The 16,463-nt window shown below is 38.7% G+C and overlaps 2 protein-coding genes across 2 annotated transcripts in view; one reads left to right on the top strand and one right to left on the bottom strand.

Moving 5' to 3' along the window:
• LOC124069931 (corticotropin-releasing factor receptor 2) overlaps positions 1 to 3,548 on the top strand; it is a 28,703-nt gene extending 25,155 nt beyond the window's left edge. The window contains exon 12 of the mRNA XM_046409470.1: positions 895 to 3,548. Coding sequence (XP_046265426.1) covers positions 895 to 1,035 — 141 coding nt within the window. The 3' untranslated portion in view covers positions 1,036 to 3,548. The remainder of the gene's footprint in view (positions 1 to 894) is intronic.
• A 4,144-nt stretch (positions 3,549 to 7,692) lies between these two features.
• On the bottom strand, positions 7,693 to 10,782 carry myl13 (myosin, light chain 13). The gene is made up of 5 exons (XM_046409497.1): positions 10,597 to 10,782; positions 9,027 to 9,054; positions 8,475 to 8,624; positions 8,206 to 8,379; positions 7,693 to 8,103 (listed from the first exon to the last, which is right to left on the bottom strand). The coding sequence occupies exons 1-5, from the start codon at positions 10,702 to 10,704 to the stop codon at positions 7,997 to 7,999; spliced, it is 567 nt and encodes a 188-aa protein (XP_046265453.1). The 5' UTR covers positions 10,705 to 10,782; the 3' UTR covers positions 7,693 to 7,996.
• Between the last annotated feature and the right edge of the window lie 5,681 nt (positions 10,783 to 16,463).

Below are 16,463 nucleotides of genomic sequence, written 5' to 3' on the forward strand. Positions count from 1 at the left end.
TTATTAGAATTACACATTTTTCAGTGAACTGAAAAATTAAAGAGAGCTCAGGAGAGAAGTGATAGTTAATTTGATGAGTAACTGCGAGGAATTTGACTCACTCCTCTTGTACAGTTACTGAAAATGATTGTCATTAGCAACAATGATTGTGTGGTGTTAAGGAATTGTTTTAAATTTTAGACTTTTAGTTTTTTTTATACTCATTGTTACGTAGGTGTATGACGTTTTCTGGTTTGTAGTAAATTCTCTTCTAAATTCTTCTTTGTCTTTGATTTAAAAATTGAAGGAAATGTCTAATAATGTTTAATGCCATATAATATTAATAATATTAATATTTTGGGGGGAAGCAGGCTTACCTTTTTCTCTAACCCCCCATCCACATGATGTAGCAAGTCAAATAGTAGCAGTGATAGCACAGTTATGCAGCCTTTAATTTGCAAATTATGCCTAACCTTATGCTAAGCTAAGCTAAAGCACTTTGCAGACATGAAATATGTAAGATTGCTGATTTCACTTGTTGTTAAAATGTCTTCTGAGTGCTGAAAGTGGCATGGAAATGTTAACCATATCCAAGTAAGATTGTGTGACATTTAGGTAAAAGTCTCAGGTGCTTATTCAGGCACGAGACCAACATATTAAATTACCATCAGCTTGGAGAGGTCTATGTCTGCAACAGTGTCTGGCTGTAGCATCACATTTAGTAAACAGGTATGCTGGCATTGTTCTTTAATGAAAACGCATATATCCTAAATGTAACTACTCCTTTAACCACAAACAACAACAACAACACAAGGCTAGCTAATTGTGTTATGTTAATTATTTGTTTTTCTATGTATATATAAAGTAGTACTATAATAATGCTATCATCCTATCATATTAATCCCCACATTATAGGTACGTTCAGCAGTGCGAAAACGGTGGCACCGCTGGCAGGACAACCACGCCCTTCGAGTGCGAGTGGCACGAGCCATGTCCATCCCTACATCTCCAACCAGGATCAGCTTCCACAGCATCAAACAGACCACAGCTGTGTGACCTTAGGGGCAAGCACATAATCCCCACTGCAACGTCTTAGGGAACAGACTTAATCTTTTTTGTCCAGTACAAACAATGACGAGATTTACAGAACAGATTCCTCTAACAAGGCCACAATGTGTCCAGTGTGACTGAAGAGCCGGGCAATTTCTGTTGCATGATGAGGACAACTGATAGTATCTAAATGTACACTTTAACAGTACATGAAGTATGACTGGACACATGAGATTTTAGCAGGATTTTTTTCTTTACTGTAGCATACTGTACATGAGGTGGTTATTAGTGAGGCAAGTAAATCTTGCAGAATTCGCATCAGGATACTGTTCATGCACTTGTGGGAATCTTCTCCATAGTGGGAGGGCAACAAGGAATGCTTTCATTTTGATTAGACACAAAGACCAAGATGCACTCAAAATGTTGCCCATTGAGCTGTTTACCACAATGAATATCAAAATGAAAAAATTGCTTTGAGCAAACTGCTCTTTGGCATCAACAGCTGCTTTTGACAGCTGACAAAGAGACTTTGGGGAAGAAGATAGTCTCCCTGAATTAAATATCAAAAACTGTACAGTGTAAAATGCATAAGATTCAAAAGAGACACTGCTGTCTTTTGTGAAAATGGATTAAAAATAAATTAGTGTGAAGTGAATAACCGGCATTCACCTCAAAAGATGAGGTCAATGTGAAATAATGATTTTACAAACAAGCCATTCAAATGGAGCCTTTATGATGTGTCCTGGGGGGGAGTCTTTGTTCTTTAAAGATGGTTTTGTTTTGTCTTGTCTTTCTGTATTGTTCTAAATGTTGTTAAGTTACCACTCTATCACCACTATTTTTCGATTTCTCTTTGTTGTATTTTCCTTTTATAAAGAGCAATTTAATGCATTGTCCTTGAGGCTGATAGGTGAGTTGTCATGTGTGTGTGTGTGTGTGTGTGTGTGTGTGTGTAGGTACGTATATTGGGAATTGGGAAAGTGATTTATGTGATGTACTTGTTAAGTGCCATGCGTGGACTTATCATGCGCGGTGGAAGGAGATTTAATTCGTTTGGCTTTATGAAATCCTTGTGGCTTTCTAGTAATCAGTGTCATAGCTTAGCTGTTGGTTCAGCAGAAGAGAAGCTTTGATGAAGTGAGCACCACTTGTCTGTAAAACCAACTGTTACATCTGCTCAGGCTGCTCACACAATAACAACCATAGATTGGCAGTGTCAAACTTCTGCAAAAGGATGAAGAGAGCGGAGGAACTAATAGTTTTGGGAGGGATTATAACAGTACCAACAGTATAACAGTATATCATCAAAAAAGTCAGAGTTATTTTGCAAGCTTACATTTCAATGTAAATTGTCCTGTGGGTGTCCCAACACTCACTAGATGACAGCAGAAGAGTATATTTTTGCCGTTGAGAATGTTGAAAGAAATAGTTTGGCATTCTGGAAAATATGAATATTTACTATTTTCCGAGAGTTAGATGAGAACATTGATACCCTTCTTATTATGAAGCTACAGCCAGTAGCTAGTTAGCTTAGCTTAGCATACAGACTGGAAAGCGGGGGACACAGCTAGATTGCTTCTTTCCTGTCAACCTCAGCAGTCAAATACTCATATTTCCGAAAATGTAGACTGATTTTTAAGATAAATAATCTTGTTTAATTTTATTTAAGTTTGGTTTGTTTTTATTTATTTGTTTATTCGTATTATCAGGACTATTAGGATTGACTGTGAAATTGGGATTTTAATTTTAGTAAAAGAAAATATACTGAATTTGGTCAGGTTTGTTCAAGGGTGTTGTACAGAACATAAATTGTTTCTTCATTCCATCTTGTACAATGAAATGTACATTTCATAGTTCTATTTTGTAATTGTTTTGATATGTCACAGAAGAAAGTTTTTTTTTATTGATGTGCTGCTTGACTGGACTGACATTAGCCGTCATCTGAAACTTTAATTATCCAAAGTGATTTTGATGTAAATATTTTTTTTGCAACATTTACTCAAATTTTGGTTTGCAGCATCACAACAAGTGCAGTCAAAACACTGCACATCCTTCCATGACCTCATTATGTAAGCATAAAAAATGCATTGCCTAATAGTTGTGAAATATTTTCATACAAAAACAAGAAAACAAATCATTTACTCAAACTCACCAAAGAGACAAACCATGTTTACCAGCATCCAGAATTTTTATTGTCTCCATATTTCCACCAATTGCCACTAATTTTTGTAGACCAAATCTTGCTTTTGTTTTTTTTCTACACCATTTATTGTACATAATGAAATGTATTCAATGCGGTGTGATGTCAGTTTTGTTAACTTATTACTGTACATAAATACATTTGTCATGACTGATTTTATGGAAAGCTATTTGTTAAACCACCCATGTTGCCTTACAAAATAAAGGTACTTTTTTTGTGAAAAGGAAGCTAATGTCTCTGTAAATGAAGTACCATTGTGTTTCTGATATACATTTGTACATGCACATGTGAAAGGAAGAAACATGGATTTGAATTAAAATTATGCTCTATATATTTTTGCTCTTTGGCTTTTCATGTTAAAGGTCTCCTATCTTCTAGGGAACTTGTAAACCACACTGATGCATGTTGACAGAATTTATGATGCACAATGTCTGCTCACTTGGGCAATCTGACATTAGATGCAGATTGCACTAATGGGATGTGTTTAGTTTGATTCATTTGCTATTTACCCCCCTACCTCAAAGGACTATATGAAATAAATGCAGCAGTCTTTTAATGAGTCAATCAAATAATTATTCTTATAACAGAGTAGACTACTGCAGCCTCACTGGCACTGTGGCATGTAATTGTCTCAATTGTAAATATAGGGTTTTTTAGCAATGGAAGTGAAGATGCCCTGAGAGAGTGCCTGCTAGGTTATATAATATGAATGTAGATACAGCTTCATATATTTCAGGCTGGGCTGAAGTGAAGTGGAGCAGAAACTGCTGTCTGTGCCCAGAACCCTCAGGACTCGATGACTTATACATCCCCAAACAATTAGCTGAGAGTCTGATACAGCCTAATATAGGCTTGTTGTGACAATTAATGCTTTTGATGGTTGAAAGGCAGACAGTGGATGTGATGTTTTGGAGTATACCACTGCCAGAGGCAAACAGCACATCTGTAATTCATTGCGGATTGTTTGCCCCGAGTGCTTTTGTGTCTATATTAAACTTAATTGCAGCAGTCATTACCTCAGCTAGATATAAATGACTGGCATGGCAGCCTGAGGCTCGCAATACAGTCTTAATTCTGCTTCATCATTTCTAATAATAGGATGAGGTGTTTCCCATATGATAACGCATCAATTTGGAAACAAGCAAAAAAATAAATAAATAAATAAAACCAACAACTGTTAAGCTTGTAATGTTCTAATGTTTCTAAGTTCCCCATTGATTTAACACCTAATGTGCAGTTTATTTATTTCTGGTACTACTCAGCCTGCGAAAACAGTTATGTAAAATATTTTGTGCCTTTTAAAGAACTTTGTCTAGTGTGACAAAAAATATGCTGTATGTAAAATTAAAAACTGTCTTGTATTGGGCTGGCAGACTGATTCCTGCACTTTCTCTCCTAACAACCTTGACCCTATAATACACCTCTTCACTCTATCATGTTCTCCTGCTTTCTACTCTTGCTCTTCCACTTAAGCTCTTATTGCTTAGTCTATTTCTACTTTACTGAAACTTGTCATTCTGTAAGTTGCTTTGGATAAAAGATGTGTAATGTAATGTAATGATTGAAAACAGCCAGAAATCAGAACCTTTGGCCAGGATCCTGGAAATATTGGAGTCTTGAGTCCGAGTTCCCTCATTGGCCTCCAGTCACACAAGAAAATTCTGACTGGGGTGAGTGACTAGAGGGCTGTAAAATGTTTTATAACATAAACCATAATATATAATAGAAAAAAGGTGCAGACTTAAAGGTATATTTTAATGTAATACCTTTGGCCAGGATGTATTGAAGATATATTATTGGTTGCATTATGGCAAATGTGAGGATCCAGAATTTTTGGAGCTTGGCCCCAAGACTGAAAGTCACATTTAAGGCATGAAATGCAGGACCTGTGAGCTGCTGTTTGTAAACACACCAGGAAGACACTCTGGTCTCTTCCCAGGGTGTCAAATTATAATGTTCATTGAGATTATAATGGTCAACATATAAAGCATTTTTCTGTTGATTACAACAAAGCAACATGGCTACTGCAAGAAGCACCTGTTGACAACTGATCACTCAGCAATGGGAAAAACTATTAAACACTCTTCATCCAAGAATAATGAACTTAATTTATGTCTACGGCACTGAAGCTGAGAGTCAGACACCATAACTCTTTAAATCTTTGGCTAATACGATGCAAAGTGAATGTTGAATATATCTTTCTAATTAATCAAATTAATCAAGTTTAGCCAAATAGTGTCAAATGAGAACATTTTATTTCAGCATTATATTTCTCCCATAAGGATGAGCCTTTGGGAACTAAAGCTGAGTACAATTAAAATGCGGTTTAACAAGAACAGCATTGCTGTTTACCTGAAATCCCATGAAAGAAATGATTCAATTATGATACAGTTGGTTCACAGAATTACTCAAGCTGTGCAGAGTCCAAATATCCCAGCAACTATAAACTACTGCTATCCTGGAGGTCCACTGGGAAATTGGCTTTACACAAACAGAGGCTAAATATATAACTCTCTAGCTCTGGCTGGAACAGGGGAGCTGACTGGCAAAGATTATGTGGTGTGATGAAGGTCAGCGGACCAGAAAAGGAGGGGTGCTTGAGCTATTTGTGTGAACATGAAAACCATATAAATGTCAAAATTAAAACCGTTTGAGGGATTTGTTTCCCAATTAGTTTATCCCCTAACAAGCTGAGAGGCAAGCCCATTGTTCAAATCCACAGTTAAACCCATAGTTTTAATTAGAGTATACCCCAGCTGTTAGGGTTTATGTGTAAAAAAATGATCCAAAAAACATCTGGTAAAAACTACATGATTAGGTTTAGGAAAAGATTGGTTAGGTTCGCTTCCTGTCACACAGGATGCAAGCTGCAGTCTGGATGGTCTGGGTCAGAGTGCACTGCGTGTGTGACCTGCCACTCAACCCCAACTTCCACTGCTGTTGATGCTTTCTCCCTTTTTATACTTAGTTGCCTTGAACAGTTGCAGCAATCATCTCATGACATGGATGTTTCTAATGAAGGTACATTAAGTCTCATCCAGGAGCATAAGGGTGGCCTAGAGGTTGGAGAAACGGCTTGTGAATGGAGGGTCACCTGTTTGTTTCCCCCGGATCGGCAGGAAAAACCTTGGGTGGGCAGGTGGAGTGAATAATCAACACTTTCTCCCTCCATTAGTAATGCCCTTGAGCAAGGCACGTACCCCCCAGCTGCTCCCCAGACACTGGACATGGTATGTGTGTTCACTGCAGTGAAAGTGAGAGTGTATGGTTGTCTGTCTTTGTGTGTCGGCCCTATGATTGATTGGCATCCAGTCAAGGGTGTACCCCACCTCTCGCCCGTAGTTAGCTGGGATAGGCTCCAGCTCCTCTGCGACCCTGAAGGATAAGTGGTATAGAAAATGGATGGATGGATGGATGGATGTTATTTTACTTTGATTGAAAATGTTGGTTTGAAGGAAGAAGAAATAGCAAGAGGGATTATTTAACCACCGGGAGAAAGTAAATGTGCACTTTGCTTTTTTATTTATTTATTTATTTTTTTTTGCTTTTTTTTTCGAGAAAATGTTTAAAGATGTAGATTCATCAGAATGTAGAAATTTGAATTGATATGACATTCAATTCTGTGGCACCAGCAAGACAGATGAGTTGTGACAGGGGAATTTGAGATATTTGTTATGCTGTCATTTGTTTGCTGAAAACACATACAGAACTGGAGCTTTGAGACTGTAGTGAAGCAGTCAGTTGAGCTTCAACCATTTTTCATTCATTCAGCAAAGGAATGTCATGTTTTCAGTGTTGATCGAATCCCTATACTTACAGTAAAGAATTATTATTTGAGCAACAGCTCACCCTGCTGGCCAGAGCGTGGAATTACTACTACAAATATTCTTTGGATGATGGCATTCTAGTGACATATTTTGTCATTGGAGGGAACTCACTCCAACGAAGTAATTACTTCACTGTATATGGGTGTGTATGGGTGTTATATATCAATTTATACTTTTGTTCTAGTTGGGTTTTGAAGCAACAATGTTTTATGTTTTGCCTTTTAAAAATTCTGGATCTTGAACTCGAATTTTGATCCATCTTTAAGACAAAATATGTATCTGGGTAATAGTCACATAGACAGTGCTATAGTCTAATAAACTGCAATTATCCCAAAACAGCTAAAAAGCGGTGGACAGGTATGTAAGACAGTGAAACCATGCAAAAGAGAACGTTTTAATTTCTGCACATTGATAGCACTGAATTTTAGCACCAGTGACAGAAAAAGGTCTATAATGAAAAAGTTGTTTTTCTGATTTACTCAGTGCAGCGTGACAGCGTGCCTTTGCCAGAAGCGTTCTCAAGTCACAAAAATGTGTATAAGTCTCTCTTCAGGAAACTGTGGTGCAGGTATCTCACACTGGAACTAAGACAACAAACCACAGCCAAGGAGCATGACTTTAAAAAAGAGAATACCATCAAAATGAATTCATTTATTTACCACGACCTACAACAGAACAGGATTATTGTGGGATTTGTGCACAGCGTCAATACATGCTGCCTTAGAAAAACAAGATGAAATATTGATGACTTAGAAATCCTTCTGAGATACATGGAAATGGGAAATATACAAGATGGGATTTTCAGAAACATAAAGATCTTCTGTGGTCAAGAATTCACGGTCCTGGTTTTCTACCAGAGGAGAAACAAACTTATCACTGACGCATAGTGATTTCAGGATGCAGAGTGATCTAGCACCAGAATGACAATGAGGTATCCTTTTTAAGATGCCATAATGTGTTTCACAAAAGCTTCATAATTTATGCAGCCATTCGCATCCTCTTGGTTTTGCATTAGCTGCTCCACCTCGTCCTCCCTCATCTTCTCGCCTGTGGTCCGTAAGAAAGACACCAGGAGAACTGTCAGCTCAGTATGTATCATTAAGATGACAACTTCATAAAATGAGTTTGCAGTGAGACTGTTCAACTCACCCAGCGTTGCCAGAACGTGCCTGAGCTCAGCTCCCATGACTGTGCCATTCCCCTCCTTGTCAAATACCCTTAGACCCTCCACAAAGTCCTCAAAGGTTCCACGATCCTTGGCCTTGCAAATGTGTTGATGTATGGGCAGAAACTGTTCAAAGTCAAGCATCTTGCTCTGCATGTCTGTGTAAAAGAAAGAAAGCTTTGATTTTACCAAGGAAAAGCCAGGATTAGCTCCAACATATGAGTATTAACACAAATGCAGCTGTGCTGCTTACCTTCAGCCTTGGGCTTTCCAAGGACATGCATGATTTCTGCCTGGGTAGGATTCTGGCCCAAAGCCCTGATCAGGTCACCACACTGGGCGTAAGTGATTTTCATCTCATTGGTTGGTGTCCTGTCAAACAGCTGGAAAGCATCTTTGAAGTCTGCGAACAAAAATATTATTCCTTTTGATTTATATTCTGCTCATTTTAATCTAAGAGTGCATGCAGTCTGTGAGAAAGACCTTGAAGCTGCTGTGAAATAATCATGTATGGTGTCTTCTCTCTGATAAAAAGGTCCCCGTCTAAAGAAATGCCAAAAGAGGAGACAAACCTTAAGGTGTTCCACTCTATCTCAATTGATATCTGTCTTTATCTCCTTTCAAAGGCAGAGACTTAGATGGATGTGTTTAAAATAATAGCATCTCCCTGGACCACTGTATTGTCAGCTGTTGCTGAACATTTCTTCCACACTAATGGAGAGCTTGATCACAGAAACCATTCATTCCCTCTATAAATAGCTGACAGTCCCTACAGCACAAGTGACAGCTGTAATGACAACCTTACCCTCGATTTGCTCAGGGGTGAATTCCAGCTGAAAAGAGACAAAGCAAACCGGTTAGATGCTACTGATCATTCAGGAATCGGTACAATTCACAAGACAAGTGAAAACAACCGTCCGCCATGACCCCTGACCTTGGCTTCTCCCTTTCATGCCATTCCAGCAGATCGAGTTACAGTCTGCGTCTGTTTCGATCACAGTACATTGTCTATTAGTGACCTTGGGTCGAACACCCCCTTCTCACAGCATGAGTTTTGTCTGCTACTGTCATCTTCATATGAGTTTATTTTTAGATGCAATATGTGACAAACAACCTTTGGTAACTATAAACACCACCAAGATGTAACATGCAGCATCTCAGCTGGTTTAAGAATTTTCATCTAGATGAGTGTGTTGAATGTTTCCAAATGTACGGGGTTGAAGAGTAAAAACAGATAATATTTTATGAAGTCAGTTTCCACTATTTTAAAACATATGCTGCTGCTTCATCAGCCACTTGTTGAGTGAAACATGAAGGGGGTTCAGAACCTCAATGGAGACCTTGTAGAGATTGTTTTTCGCTTTTCATGAATACTTTGCAGTATGAAAGTGGCTTTACCAACACAACTTTTTTAAAAGTACATACAGCATAGCACATTATATTGTTCTATACCAGAGAAAGAGATAAACTAATGTTAAACCAACTGCTGTATCTGTATGGCAATTCGGTTTCTCAATCTGAATTACACTACAGTTTAAAGTGTTATTCTAAGTCTAAAATTAAATAATTGTTAGATTATCTGTCCATCCACAAATGTTGACTATTTATACTCCACATATGTTTTGGACTCCTGTCAGACGTGCCCTCATTTTCTGTCTGATGTCTGTATAACTACAAACCCAAGCCCCTCCATGCAGCTTTGTAAAAATATTATCCAAACACTTATCTAAGCATGTTTAAAGATGGATGGTGATGGATATAATTATCCATATTTTTCTTCCTCCCAGTTTTTCCACCCTTTCGCCCTCAGAGGAATGGTGCGGGTGGTCTGCTATTCACAGACATAATGAAAATCATATTTTGTGGTTTTAACCATTGTAACATGGCGGATCAGTCAACCAGGAAAACATTTATCCGTTGAGAAGGGGCCAAGTCAGCAGAAGATCTTTCCATGATGTCTAGTATGTCTGGTATCAGCTAGTTTGCCTCTGAACCTTCGCCCTGTATGACACATTTTGTTGTGCATGTTTGAAGTTTCATAAAGAGCTGAAATAACTAAATATTTATTTTATATTAAATAAATTCCACCATAACCCATTCAGTCCTGCATTGCTTGCACTGCCAAGTTTAGGTCACATGGGGTCTCTGATGCACTTTAAAAACAAGCTTGGCTAGTAACCACTGAATTTATTAGTAATAGCAATTAGAAATTCTACCATGCTACCAATTTTAATGAAAGATTTCTGTATTTTAGGTTCTATTTCCAGTGTGAGTAATCATTGGACATTTCAAATCTGAACGCAGTCTGATCTGTCTCAATCTGCAGCTGATTTTCAGTTTCACTACATTTCTGAATATTGATGTTTGTGTTTTACCGTCACTGATGCAGGGTCAAACTCCGGAGTCTTGGGGCGCTCTGGCTCTGGGGGTTTGGGGGGCGCTGCAGCGGCAGGTTTTGGCTCTTCCTTCTTCTTAGGGGCCATTGTTAGAAGGTCTCAGGAGACAATGGGGAGGACTGACACAACAGTGGGATCCAGCACACTGCGAATGGTGAGGGTCCATAAGAGGGCGAGGTCCCTTTATCCACTATCTGCAGGTGCCATCCCCTCCCCCATTCCATGCCCAACCACACTGCCAACAATAGGGGGAGCCTATAAAAGGATATGCTTTTGTGCTTCTATTTAAGACAAAGGTTGTTGTTGTTAGTGTGTGTGTGTGTGTGTGTGTGTGTCTACATCATCAAGATATGGATGATGCAAAATTATATTGGCTGAAATCCTGGGCCTGGAACCTTCTGTTAACCAGGCTATTTCCATCAGCACAAGTGAGACCTTGTGTAATCTCCCTGATCTTGGACTGTTGACCTTGTTCAGTGAAGTGTGGTGGTTATTAGCAAGGAGGGGAGGACCAAAATGATGATTGCTGGACAAGAGAGGGGTGAAGTTGTTTAAATTACACTGCTGCATGTCGTGTGATGATGAACAGCAATTGTCCTTGATTAATATTTCAAAAATCGCAACCAATGAGACAGTGTTATTTACCTTGGATAAGGGAACCAGGATAAGCCTTTGCAATGATCATTTATCTGGTCTTATCAGAGGGATTTTCAGAGTATTAGAGTGTACTTAAAAAGCCTATGAATGAGCCTCTGAACGTATAGAACAAAGAAGCCAAAAATGAAATCCTGGATGGAACCCATATTTCTTTCTTGACTTTCTGGACCCAGATTCATAAAGTGCCACTTCATGAAGCTGCCATTCACACTTGAATGGAGACTGAGGACAGATTGGCAGCCAGGGTGATGTTTTTGGCTTTCGTATTGTTATGAAATACAGATCATATGAGTGTAAATAACTCAAGCAAGCATTCAATTAATTTGCAGTTGAGAGTGGAGCCACCTCAAAAGTCATGTTGACTCTCATATTAAAATTAAAGTTGCTTAGATTTTTTTAAAACCACAAATACTGGTTAAGATGTTCCTTCAAGGGCCTTCTAAATGATCTTTTCTTTTCTCTACCATTTGTTACACTGCATCCACTCTGGACACTGTGCATATACCTATAAAAGCTACAAAAAGTACACACTGTATGTGACATGCTTCCTGTCTACCAAACCAACAGATTTCTCTGGTCACAGGATAGTAGAAGCGTGAGAGCATTCAGGGTTTGAAAGTATGAAACAGCTATCCAATTCTTTATCCCATGCTGTTCGTATCGGAAGCAGCTCCTGTGTGAAGCTGCATTCACAAAATAAACTTGAACTTTTCGGAATTAACCAAAGAAAGTTCCAGCATAATAAGTGCTGAGTGGAGTGCAACAATAAAACATGATACTGCACATGTAATGTGTGCTGCTAAAAAACAAAAGTGTGAAACTGTTCACTGAATCGGCTCAAAGTCTAAATGTTTCCTGACAGCAGATATGAATTCATAAATAATAATCATTATTACCATAATTATGCAGACTGAATCACATATTTGACAGCCCACTTACAGCAAGACTAAAACTGGATGGTATGATGAAGTAAATTATTGTTTACTGTAGTTAAAGGCTCACAGTGTGAGTGGGCGGGTCAGGTAGGTACAGTATAGATTGAAAATGAAATTTTGATTTGTGTGTGGGCGCTGCGATCTATTTTGTATCTCTTGACAAGGGGATGAAATATGACCCAGCCATGAATAAACAAGAGTGAAAGTTGCAATAAAGAAAACAAATCTCCTACTGAAACCTCAAAGGCTTGCTCGTTTTTGACAAATAATGTATGAAATGTTCATCTTGTATCAGTGTGCCCTCTGTAGTTTGATCAGTTAGAATGATACAGACCCCATTACATCCATTTGTCTTTGCATTGACAGATGTTACTTGACAGCTGCTCTCAGCTTGTATATAAAGCCTGGGCTCCCACCCATCTCATGTGGCAAAAGTGACCACAAATCAAGTCCGTATTGGCAAATAATGACTTTTGGCAAACCATAGTCAGAAAGCAGATCCAAAGCATAGCCTTCATATACACATACATTTCTCTAAGATCGCTCATTTGTCTTTAAAACTCTTCTGTTGTCAGAGGAGGTTTGGATATTTCTTACTCATAATGAAAATCAACACTTTATAAGTCAATATGAATATTGGACAAGTTATGGGTTTACTTTTCTCTGCAATTAGTGCCTGAACAAGATCATTTCATTGTAGGAATGACAGGCCACTTGTCAGAGTAAACCAACATCAATCCACACCAGTCAAACAAAAATCTTTAGGAGCTCACTGGAGGATTTAATGAACATTCTTGACCTGTTAGTAAGCATTTGTAAAAGGGATTTTCATGAATTGTTTTGTGAGTGTTGCAGACTTTGTGATATATTGCTGCCAATTTACATTGTTCATTGATGCAAGAGAAGATAACAAATATATAGATATTAGAGAATAACATCCTTTACAATAAACCATTAAGAAGAACACACACACAAAAATAATTAGGCTCGCCTTGCTTTTTTTGTTCTTGCTCAGTGTGGCCTGGTTTGTTGTGGAAAAGACAGGACATTGGAGCATAAAATAATCACCATATTAGTGTGTGCTGGAGAAATAATGTGTCATGGCTGCAGTTTGTTCCTCATTATTTTCAGACACCGCATGACTGAAGTAGTCAGAGTTGGGCTGGACTTACATAGTGACACTGACACAAACTGTGTATGTCAAACTGAGTATAAATGGCTTCAGCCCTGCGTAGCTCAGCGCCAACCCCCTTTCAGGTCCCACCAGGTGATTGCCACTGACAGGCTGCAGTAACAATTCACAACATGACCGACTGCAGAGAGTCAAACTCTTAAAACATCCAAGACCTGTGTAGTCTGCTATTTTGGAGTTAGTTTGCTGTCCGGCTGGTATGTACCTTGGAAAGCCTCCAATCTGTGTACAATGTCAATTGTTACTTGGACCCTTCAGATGACCTTCAGTGCAGCTGTAGCCTTTACTGTGGGGTGCTTTAACAGCACGGGTAAAAGTAAAGTTATATAAGCAATGTGTCACTAAAACAATATTGCTGTTATTCATCAGGAGGAAATCTGCGGCTAAAAAAGTTCGAAATTAAAATGATTAATCGAGCCTCCTAAGTGTCACTGGCATGTAAGTCAGATTCTGAGGCAATATATCTCACCCTGCTGTGTGTGCTGCAATGGTGGACAAGTGTGAAATCGAGTTCGGGAAGATGCAGAGAACCCAATTTACAAAAGGAAGAAATGGATGATGAAAAGGAGAAACACTCAGTGAAACTGACTATTAACCACAATTCACTTCCAGTGCTTGAATTATTCATGTGAAAATTCTGTTAATTGTTTATTGCCTCATCTTTTTGGAGCATGTGCAATTTAATGTGGGCTAACTGGAGGTGTTTGTTTTGTGTCCTAACAACATGTTTATATTCTCATGGGACAAGTGGAGCTGCTTTATATAATGATACAATACAAGTTATATGTGTTTTAACACATATCAGAGCTTGTCACCAAATGCTTACTCAGTGTGGGGTTTTGTCCTGGGACCTGTTTCTCTCTGATTCTCTTCTTTTTTTTTTTCTTTTGAATGTGTTGTTTACACACCTGTAAAGTGTCTTGAGATAACTCTGTTATGAATTGGTTGGCACTTTAAATAAAATTGAATTGAATTGAATTGAATTAGCTTTTATCAAAGTTTATTTAAATAAAGAAATATTCTTATCTTCTGTCTGGATCATCAGAATTGATCAGCTGTCACACTGTGAGTTTAAATGATCATAGAGGCAAACATAGTTAAAATGTCAACTGATCTAGATATACATTGGTTTAATTTCTAAACTGAACTGATATGATATCTTTCAGTTGTTTTTATTACCCAACAAATTCAAAGCAAACCATTAACAGCAACACTGATATCTCAGATATCTCTTGTTATCTAATGTTTGTACCTCTATTAAAAGACCTGTCAATCAATTTGCAAAAAGGTAGCAGGCTCCAAACTTGGGGTAACCCTTTCATTTACATTTAAATTGCCTGAAACTTCAGCATTAAGTGTATGCGGTGCTCTGTAGCTCCACTAACAGACAGAAACTCCCCTATGGCTCTGGACCTGTGGTGACACTGCTCCACTGTGATCATTTACCAGCACTCAGGATAAAGTGTGTTCACGCCAGTGCTAATTCAAATAAGGTGGTTAATACACCAGCTGGATTCCTGGTACATGTGACGTGTTCATTATCAAATCCACAAGGCAGTCAGTGAGGTGCGGGAGCATGTAATTATACTGTCCTCTGTCCAAGTAGGACCTTATGTGGCATCCAGTTGAGTGTGTAGAAGTGGTGAAAGTGCCAGTCTGTACAGGCTCCACTCCAACATAGACTTCTGCCATGTTGTTTGGCAGAAATCTTTATTTAGTAAAGATCATATAAACACTGTTTTTTGGGGGGACTCACAGCAGGATTTCCTTTGGAACATTTTCTTATATCAAACATTTTACCCTTAATAAACAACATTTATGCGTTTTCCTGTTTGTGTTTTTGAGTGCGTGTGTATGTGCGTGTGCATGTGTGTGACACAAAGAGACAGCATACAATTTACTGAAGTAAAGTAAGCAACTTTGGTTCCATTCTTTCACTATCAATTAAACACGTTCAACATCAAATTGTGTTCACGAGATGAAACAAGCTAAAGGGTAACTGGAAGGAGGTATTATTTATTCAGGGGCAGGATGTCACTCTGCAGGCCTGAGTTAGTAGTTGTCAACATCTGTGCTGTCACACACACCGACATTCGAGCCAGCAACCGAACCACAGCGCCCTCCTTTGGCCACAGAGTAATTAGCTGGAACTGAACATAAATCACTAACATCTGAACCTTCTTTTGAATCCCCTATTCCAAATAAATTTGTCCACTTTTTTGTTTATCTTAAATAACACGAGCTTACGCACAGAGACACTGGTGTCATTTGGACACTTGGATTTGGAGCCCGGCTGAGCAGCATCACTCACTCACTCACTCACTCACTCAGACGGATCCTCAATTCAGATAGATGACACACCACGTTCATTCGATTAAAAACCCATTCTCCCTGTTCTCTCTGTTATCACCTGCCACAATCTGCCACGTCCACTAATGTACTGCTCTGTTACTTTCATGAATCGATGAGAAGAAAAGATTTGATTTGAGGTATGTTATATATATCGATCCTCATGGGGACATTCATCTTCTTAATTTAACTCAGCAGAGCAGTTGGCAGCATCTCTCCAGCACTCAGTGACCAGCACACACCAGAGTGCCCTTGCTGCGAGGTGACAGCACTAAGCGCCAAGTCACTGTTGACAAGCGTTAGTTTAATCTGAAATTGCATGTTGGTCGGGCAGGTTGTGATCTCTGCTCAGACAGCATTAAACTGACCCACTCATCACACCCCCCCGTCCATGTCCACGTCCACGTCATATTTGTTTCAGTGACAGTCACATGTTCCCTTTTGGTTTCATGAGGTGAACTGGAGTGTTAAATTGAACAGTTCTGTAAGTGATATATGTTAGTCTATGTTAATGATTCCACGCTGTGCGTGAAATAAAAAGTCATGCATAAAAACATGTAATAGCTCGTCTTTATTTGTCCAAGTGAAATGTGAAATCTGTGAAATGTTGTGTTTCATCTTCAACCATGGTTAATCTTTTGTTGAATTGAACCTTTGTTTCATTGTACAGAAAGCATCAGCACACCTCGAAGCTCATTCTTCACCGCCAAACC

Source organism: Scatophagus argus, chromosome 13 (assembly GCF_020382885.2).
Source record: "Scatophagus argus isolate fScaArg1 chromosome 13, fScaArg1.pri, whole genome shotgun sequence".
In the NCBI taxonomy this organism is placed as follows: Eukaryota; Metazoa; Chordata; class Actinopteri; family Scatophagidae; genus Scatophagus; species Scatophagus argus.